At 34.1% G+C, this 9,945-nt stretch overlaps 1 protein-coding gene across 1 annotated transcript in view; it reads right to left on the reverse strand.

Moving 5' to 3' along the window:
• Window positions 1-7,250: 7,250 nt before the first annotated feature.
• LOC132311297 (probable plastid-lipid-associated protein 12, chloroplastic) overlaps window positions 7,251-9,945 on the reverse strand; it is a 35,599-nt gene continuing 32,904 nt past the window's right edge. Inside the window, exons 10-11 of the mRNA XM_059809164.1 lie at window positions 7,667-7,774; window positions 7,251-7,560 (exon numbers count right to left, since the gene is read on the reverse strand). Coding sequence (XP_059665147.1) covers window positions 7,473-7,560; window positions 7,667-7,774 — 196 coding nt within the window. The 3' untranslated portion in view covers window positions 7,251-7,472. The remainder of the gene's footprint in view (window positions 7,561-7,666; window positions 7,775-9,945) is intronic.

A 9,945-nucleotide genomic window follows, 5' to 3' on the forward strand; every position in this document is an offset into this window, starting at 1 on the left:
ATGGATCCGCCCTTGACCCTATCGTTCTTACCAAAAACCAATTGCTGACAATCTTTGGCTTTGCAATGTCCCGTCCAACAACTATTGACTCAAGGCTTATACTTGATCTCTATAGAAGGATTGCTGGTAGATTAATTAATACTCCTCGAATGCTTTGACCATTTTAAAGTGTGATTGTTTCACCAATTTTCTTCAAGATTTGAATTTTAATGTAGAAGAAATAGATATGTTTTCTCTGATCATTGTAAATGCAATATTCAATAGACTTGAACACGATCAGGAATTGAACAACACTCCAAAATCACTCTTGTGTTTATGTGTGTATTCAAAATAAAAACAGAAAAATCATATTTGATTTTCTCTAAAATATCTCTCAAAGGCTTTTAAAAATCAGAAGTTTTAATGCAAAAAGCCACACAAACCTAGATGGGAAAATTTGTTTATATAGACTTTAAAAAACGTAGATATGCTTAGAAAAGAAGTTAATTTCGTTCATATGTCTTTTGGAAATAAACCTATATCAAATAGGAAGTTTAAACAGAACAGGAAACTAAGTTACCAAAATCTGCAGAAGAGCTTGAACTGGTTTAGAGTCCTTGAATCGGTTCAAGTTGGCCAGTGTTGAATTGGATTCAAAGTATGAATCTTGAGCCGGTTCAGCTGCAAGGAACTGGTTCAAGTTGGCTAGACTTGAACATAAGGATTAAATTATTAGAAAAATTCTGGATTTGAAAATTTTGAAAAATATACCATGTATGTAAGTGTCCTAACCTTCTAACTCAACTTCCTAAAGTTGTTTATACCTTTTTTGTAGACCTCAATTTATCAAACATAAACATCTCTTCAGTTCCACAACCAATCTTGATCTTGAATTTTAAACTTGAAAATACAACTCGATCGAACTTATTTTGACACAAAAATTAGCCAATTACAAAATATAATATATAGAGAGAGAGCAAAAAAAAACAAAAAAAAAAACAAAATAAATAAATAAATAAATCTTAAAACTGTTTGGGGCCACCACCACCAACCACCATGGGTGCCACCACGGCCACGGCAATGGCCACCGCCACCAACATCTCTATTTTCCTCCATCTTTGTGTGTGTGTAGATATATATATTTGTAATGCGATATATTAACGACCTCTCTCCTTTTACACCTGTTGGATTAAGAAACTTTAGAGATAAAAGGAGAAAATAAAGTTTCCTTACTCTATAAAAGAAAAAGAAAAAAAGAAACATAAAACCAATAACGCTATTTTTTCACCCTCACCCGTCTCTTCATCTCACTGTGTGATTTTTCTGGTAAGGTTTATAGTTTCAGAGCTACCAAAAACCGAGAAGGAAAAAAATAGTATCAGAGATTAAATATTTGAATAAAAATAAAAATGTAAAAGATTATTGAAAAAGGATCAGCAAGGAAAAAAGAACTATGATTCGCCTGTGGTTGGAGGTTGGCGGCGGTAACGACGGTTCATGAATTGGGTTTTCTTTAAGGTAAGCCAATTCATAAAGGGATCGATCTAGAGAACGAATTCTTGCTTAGAACAAGCTTGTTCAACGAAACAAGGCGTCCAAAGCTCGCTGGAATAGGACTCGTGAATTGATTACTTGAAGCATCCAAAACTTGGAGCCCGGATAGTGATGACAATGAATTAGGCAGGGGACCCTCTAGTGTGTTGTTGTTGAAACTTTAAGCTTTTCCGACGATTCTTGCTTCTCCAGCTTAGGAATTGTACAGTCATCCATCCTCATCTTTTCATTCAATTCGGTAAAAAATATATATCAGATCAAATTTTAAATTAATTTAAGAAAATTAATATAAAACAAAACAAAACAATAACACACTGGAATTGGGGTTTTCATGACCAGGTTCCGTCACACAGATCAAACCCAATCGCAATTTTGATTTCCAAAATAAAAACCAAATCACATAAATCAAACCCAATCGCAAATGTCATACGCACAAACCCAATTGTTCGCAGCCACCATTCCTTTTGCCGAAATTGAGTTTTTCATGACTAGATTCATGAATTGGGTTTCGTGATGATGTGCGAGGAGAGGAGCTTTTCAAAGAAAATCTCCATCGCTTATGTAACCATGGTGCTTGATACAAGAACAAAAGAATCAAAAGAGGCGATCTTCTTTCTTGATGGTCCTTCCTTATTGGTAAGCCAGGAAGCACCGCCGGCTCTTGGTTGCCTTAGAATATAATATCAAGCATTATATATATATATATATATATCTTCTACCTTAATTAAATTTTCGTCGTTGACTCTAACAGAAAGGAGGTATGTGTATGATATTTTAAAAAATAGGAGAGATCCGAGTAATTTTTCAAATAAAAAGAGAGGTTTCTGTAATTATAACAAATTATAGGGGAGATTTGTATAAATTACCTTTGAAATTACATCTATTTGGGTAATAATTTCTACACACCCTGCACACTTGCCTTGCTGGGTTAATATCTTAAAAGAAAGTGAAGGTTCATGACCTGATGGGTAATGAAGTTATTGGAAAGGGCCGCATAGACAAACCAGTTCAAGGAAAATGAAAATAGAAATACTTTTATATTATGTTTTGGAATATCAAATCGGTGACTTTAAGATTGAAAGAAATTTAAATATAAAGTTTGAATTAAATTTTCTCAATTTCATGGATCCAATGTTACCAAACGCGGTATACACTGCAAGTCTCCAGGCACATATTTTTGTAAGGTCCACTCCCCTGTATTATTATAGTACTAGCTGGTCTACTCTCTCTTGTAGCTATAAATGTGAGAACATACTTAAAAGTAGACCAGACGAGAAATTATTACGAAGTCCCTAGTCTACCGCATCACTTTTGGTCCCAACCAATAGATTTAAGATAACACATAAAAAGACAACTTTTACTCTCCAAGTCAACATCAAGTCAGTATTGAGTATTGTAAAGATCGATTGAGATGATACTTTCATCCGAGAAATTGAAGAACAAAGTTTTGCCAGGGGTTGTTGAAGAATTGAAGAAAGCTCAATCAAATACATAAGAAGTACCAAAGCCATCCGAGAAATTGAAGAACAAAGTTTTGCCAGGGGTTGTTGAAGAAGCTTAATCAAGTACATAAGAAGTACCAAAGCCTTAAAAATATTGTAGTCTCTCCCTCTCTCTCTCTCTCTCTCTCAATTGAAATAAATTCTGTCAGAACTAAATTCATGAATTTTTTTTCTGGTAAATAAATTATTCACGTTTAATTTTCTTTTTTAATTTTTTTTTTTTTTAGAATACATCACTAAGATCAACTATTATATTTTATTTTTATTCAAAATTATTTCATTTTATTATATTTTATTTTATTTTCCATTTTCAAAGTGAAAAATGGTGTGTGGAAAATAATGAAATTCATTACTGAATATAATACTTGTTACGAACAGGGAGAAAGATCACCGAGACTAGTGTAGGTGTTATTAATTCCATGGTCAAAGCTGACATAAGAACAACTAAGACATACTCGTATTTGCTTAAAGAAGCCGGTGGTGTTAAAAATGTTTGGTTTACCGAACGGGATTGTCACAATTTCTTACAATCCCAAAGGTCAAAGGCAATTGAAATAAGCAATGCCCAAAGTCTTATCAATTAATCTAAGTGCAAGCAAGCTGAAAATCCAATGTTCATTTCCGGAGTATAGATGGATGGTCAAAATCGAATGACCAGCTTTTTCTAGAGAGAGAGTTTCTCTAAGTTGGATTACAAATGTTTTGGAGATGTTGTCTCATATTATACCACTTATCGCACAAATATGACAACATGATTTGTGCTCCCTTTGTTGGAGTAAAAAATCGTTGGAAGAATGTACTATTTGGTTGTGCATTTTTACTAAATGAGACTAAGACATCATTTATTTATCAGAAAAAGTTAATCAATTTATATATATATTACATTACGTTCTAATGGTACAGTGGAGTTGGATCAATTTTGAATAAAGATAAAATAATTAGTTGATTTTTAATATATATATATATATATAGAGAGAGAGAGAGAGAGAGAGAGAGAGAGTGGAGTTGGATAAATTTTGAAAAAAAAAAAAAAAATGATTTTAGTGATGTATTCTAAAGTATTTTTAAGAAAGAAAAATAAACGTGGATTATTTATTTATCAGAAAAAGTTAATCAATTTAGTTTTGATAGTTTAAAATCTATTATATAAATGTCTCGATAGTTCAGTGGGTTAATATTTTTAATGGACTTTGAAATATCTTGATAGTTCAGTGGGTTAATATTTTTAGTGGACTTTGAAATGTCAGGTTCCTACTCTCTACATTTACTAATTCAATTTTTAATATGTCTTCTTTAGTAAAAAAAATAATAAAAAATAATTTAAAATCAATCGCGCGCGCCTGAGTGAGAGAGAGAGAGAGAGAGAGAGAGAGTGTGAGAGTGAGTGTGGTAAATGGTTTTAAGGCTTTGGTACTTTTATGTACTTGATTAAGCTTTTTCTACAACGCAAAGCTTTGTTCTTCAGTTTATCTCAATTGGCCTTTTTAATGCTCAATACTGACTTGTAAAGTAAAAGGGACCTTTTTTGTGTTGTCTTAATTCTATTAGTTGGGACCAAAAGTGACATGGTAAACTTGGAACTACCTAATAATTCAAGTTTAAGACCCAATGGCAGCACCCAGTAATAATAGTGGCCTATAAAATGGCCCTTTATTCAAATTTTCTCACAACCATTTTCTAGTTGGGGAGCCTCATGTCATTATAATATAAGATAAATTAGTTTCTTGAAATGTGAACAAATCACATTAAGATAGAATGTTTGACCTTTATTATTTTGATCTTCCATGAGATTTAACGCATGCTCAAACGTCACCCCTTGCCATTAATAAAAATTTAAATAATAACTAAGTTGTTATTTCCTTATATTAAAAGACATCAATAACTTTATATTTTGACATAAAACTATAAAAATATTATGAAATGTCATTAAAATACAAAGTATTAATTTTCATACCAATTTTATATTATTAAATTTTACAAAAACTATATATTATTTTTTATATATTTTTATTTTTTGTTAATGATATTTTATTCGGTTTCCTATTAGGGTTTAATTCGGTGTTTTTTTCTTTTCTTTCAAATATATATATATATATATATATATGGATAAAATAATATAATGTTTATGAGATGTGAAAAAAATAAAAGGGTAATAATCTTTTGGTTTGACATATATATTTGTTTTATTAAACTATTATTAAATTAGATAAAGACATGAAAGATTTTCACAATTTTAGGGGATGTTAGAGTAATCTGTAAATGTGTGATCCTCAAAGGAGATCAGTATTAATTATCCTATAAAATATTATCAATAAAATACTCTTTTATCTACTCACGTTCTCAGTTTTGTTCACAATTTTATCCACCAATGTCAGCCTTTTAACCAAGTCACCCATTCTCTCCCGAACGGGCTTCCACAGCTAAAAGTAGAGAAGTAGAAGAACAGAGAGTGTGCTGTGCTCTGTTTTGAACAAAGATGTGATGTGAACACCCATGTTGTTTTGTAGCAAGTTAGCAACCCATGTTATTAATGGTGGCCTTGTGGGTTGTTTACATTATTATTATTAATATTTTCAAATGATCCAGCAATGATATATATATATATATATATATATATATATATACACACCCCTGCCCAAAGGTAAAACAATCCATCCCAACAGCATTACAGATGTGGTGATTTCAGAAAACAAAGCACAAACATGACACCTTAGGGCTGTGTGATTTCATAAAACAAAAGCACAAAAAAACTAATTAATAACAACGAAAATTGTAAATATATACTTATAAAATTTCACTATTGCCCTCACTGAAATTATTTATAAAAAAAATCAATATGGCTCCCATTCCCATAATTTTCTGGCTGTAAAAGTTTTTAAACATGAGCTGCCCAAAAATTTCCCAGATTTTCTGAAGATAAATTAGTGGTTGCTTTGTGTTCCTTAACCCACATGATGTGTTTGTTCGGTGGTTGGTTTCATACTGCCAACACCACATCATGTGGGTTAAAAATTCCTATAGCAAAGAATTTGTAGCAGAATTCATAGCACCATTCTTACCCACTCACTATATATTAGAAAATCTAGGTCATTGGACTTGGGCAGTACACAGAATTCATATCACCATTCTCCAAAACTTTGAACCACTTTATATATATATATATATCCGATTGCTTGCCTTTTGCACTTAGCTGACCGACTGGTTAGAAAAGAATCTCTTCCTTCTCGCCCTTGTTCTTTTGCTTCTTTCTTTTAAGGGTTGGTTGGCCTTTTAAGGGTTGATATCTTGTGATGTCGATCTTTAGTCTCAACATATCAGCATCATCATTCAGGCCGCCTTGTTCTTGTCCATTGCCATCGCCACCATCTGCTGCTACCACCTCTGCCATCGCCACGATGATCTTCCCCATCGTGAAAACACCGAATTAGGAGCAGTAATATCCCAACCAATGCCATCTACCATTTTAAGAGTGATCAGTAGCAACTTCTAGGCAGTGGCTTGTGGAGAACCGCTCTGGCCACCACCATTGGAGGAAGCAGAGAAGGTTGTCGGGTGACAATTGGTCCGCCTCGTGCGGTATGTGGGGCAAGAAGAATGGGAAGACAACTGAAGAAATGTTTGAGAACAAATTCAGGTGTTGGAAAGGTAATTAATATGATCTAACAATAATCGCCATACACTTAATTGTAATGTAGTCGGTATTAAATTAAATTACTTATATCTCCGTACTCTATAATGCATGCATGCATGTTTAACCTACCTTCTCTGATCATCAGTATGTATATATGCTCTAACACGTGCAACCATCACTTCGGCGTGGAATGCATCCAGAAGTGGTTGTCTTCTCATTCTTCTTGTTACACATGCCGCGTGCACACCATCACCCAACAACCTCCTCCTCTTCCTCCCATGGTGGTGGTCAGAGCGGTTCTCCATAAGCCATTGCCTAGAAGTTGGTACTAATCACTCTCTGAGTTAAAATGAACACCGTAGTGATAGATGGCGATGACTGGGATTTTACTGCTCCTAATTTGGTGTTTTCACGACGGGGAAGATCATCGTGGTGATGGCGGAGGTAGCAGCAGCAGATGGTGGCAATGGCAATGATTGGAATGGACAAGAAAAAGACGGCCTGAATGATTGATGCTGATATGTTGCGACTGCAGATCGAGATCACAAGATATCAACCCAGCACAATTAAGATCTCCATCAAGATGCCATAACTGCAAATACTATTCTTAACAAGATAAGCTCTTGTGGTCAAATAATTGATTCCAATGTATGAGCATAATTTTAAAAAACAGTGCTTGCCATGGTGCCACCACAACAGTGTTTCAGTTTTACCTGACATTTACTTATCATTTAAGGTTTACACCAATTGATAGCACCGCATGTATGTGAAAGGCAACAGATTTTCTTCAGGTTGATTCAAATACTCTATTTCTGCTTGGATCCATCCGCACGTAAGTGGACGAAAATAATTTTGCTATACCCCCGAGTAATTCTGAGCTTGTCATCCGTGTATCTGCAACATGTTAAGAATGAAAGCTTGTTTATCGAATTAATTAATTAATAAGTAGTGTCTAATACAAATGAGGCAGCAAGGCAGTGGCTACAGTGAGGGATCTTACAGCAACTCCAACTTGAACTTGCTTTCCATCTCTACTGGAAGTCCAAAAGGGCCAGCCAGGATAGCCGCATCATCCATTGTAACATCATATATGTTGGTGCCAGATCTCCTGGAACAAGCATGCAAAAATCAATGTTTACAAGACTACAAATAATTCCCATTTTGACATAAGCAATCAGGAGTCTACACCTTCAGGGAACAAAGTTGTTTTACATTTTTTTTTTTTCAATCAAAATGCAATCTCCAAGAATAAAATGTCTGCTATGCTTATTATCTTTGGTTTGATCGTATCTGTCTTAATTCTGCCCTTTATTTGATTAGTTTTTCCTTCACCAAATTGCCTGAGACCAATGATTTTTTTAATCCAATCGTGAATTTTATGTGATATTCTCTCTCTTAGCCTTTGTTTTCTAGATACTTAATATTAGTTCAACAACTCATTTAAGGGTGCACTCGGGTGTCCTTTAAGGATAGGAGGAACCACCTAGCTGGAATTCTTGAATGAGAGTGCAAACTTATCAGTCAAAAAGCGTGCACTTTATGGCTGTCTAAAAAGCTTTTGAATAAACATAACCATTCCGATGAATGCGGCATTATCGAATGAGGTCTCCATTTTATCACGTAGTGGAGGTGATGATGTTTACAAAGCCCATAAACTCCAAATCCCAACCAAGAGCCAGAAGATATAGACCTGCGACACAAGGCTGAAGCATAAAAAATCTAATATGGTGTAACTTCATGGAATACTAGAGCTGATCACGTAGCATCAGTATAAGTAATGTCGCTCATTCTCCCCATGATTTGACTTTGACAATTACTCTCTGCATTCAGGTTCTCTGATCTTATTAATAACAAAATGAAGTCACTCAATTTCTTAGGGTATCCAAATTTATTCAAAAATATGTCAAACTAAGGAATTATTCTAGTTCGAGAACCTTCAAATGCTTCAAAAATCATGTCAAACTAAAAACTTGAGGTTACTATAACATACATGTCATCTAAGTTCCGTATGTCATGTAATTTCTGTAGGTTAGGCAGTTAGGAAGGTTATTGCTCATTATAGATGACAAGCAAACAACAAATAGGACGTGACTGTCAGGATTTTTGAATTGTTGGGAAAAAAATAAAAAAGTACAGAAAGACGATTCCTAACTTTGTAAATTGTACTTTATGCATAAAGAGAATTGAATTTTGATTCCAAGTATTAGACGAAAATGGGCTCGGATTGAAGAGTTCGAAGTTTAATCTCTGGGGTGGGTAAAAAATGAGCCTCCCTTCAAAAATATGAAGGCTTGTGGACTCATCAAGGACATATAGGATCATGTTATATGAAGACATGATTCACTTCTAATGTCAGTCCTGTACATGATGCCACAAATCATACTGGTCTAATTGCATTGACATAAGACAATATATTATGAGAATCTTATTCAACTATGGAATCGGTACAGATAGAAAACCCACCAGAAGATTAAAGCCCCTAATTAACTTTTGATGTATAAGAGTCCAGATTCTTGGTCAGCCAACCCTTCGGAGAAGTAGTGATCACAGTGGTATGTGGAATGGGTATGAGGTACTATATTTGGTCCACTACATGGTACATAAAGGAAGGCTTATATCAAAACTATAGATATTCTTAACCAGACTTAGAATGAGGAAGTTGGTTTCAAACGTAATGTAGAATGTTAAAATTTAGTTTGGTGGATGCATGTTGAGAATCTTATTCCATTTTGAGAATGTAATATCCAATTCAGTTTGATGGCTAACAGTCCAAATTATTGGTCCTCCAAAGAGTAGTAATGACAACAGGAACATGTTGATTTTAAAAGATACTCAAATCAAGAGTGAAGTATAAGAAGAAGAAAAGAGAAGAAAGAGGATGAGAGAAAAAGAGAGAGATGGGGAAAGAGAGAGTGAAAGAATACTTTCTGTGGGAAAACGTGTTTAATGACTTGTATTCTATACGTGTATAGTTAGCTATTTTAGGAAATTTTGAAACAGCCTGTATTCCTAGAATTAGGCTGATTTTGTTAGTTTCCTATTCTGTTAGAATATCCCATAAATCATGGGATCTGATATAACCTAGTTAGTTTTCCTTTTCTGCTGCTAGGGTTGATGTATATAGCTACCGTTTTGTGCATTATTAGAGAAGTATGAAGAAAATTCTTTTCTCAGTTTGTGTCATGGTATCAGAGCTTTAGGCTCTTTTCTGGATTAAAAACCTCTTCACACAGGCCTTCATTGCCAAGACCATACTGCTGCTTCTTTGTACCCTGTTTT

Source organism: Cornus florida, unplaced genomic scaffold (assembly GCF_030987335.1).
Source record: "Cornus florida cultivar Cherokee Brave unplaced genomic scaffold, ASM3098733v1 CherokeeBrave_3.0.0_Hap2_Chr06, whole genome shotgun sequence".
Lineage (NCBI taxonomy): Eukaryota > Viridiplantae > Streptophyta > Magnoliopsida > Cornales > Cornaceae > Cornus > Cornus florida.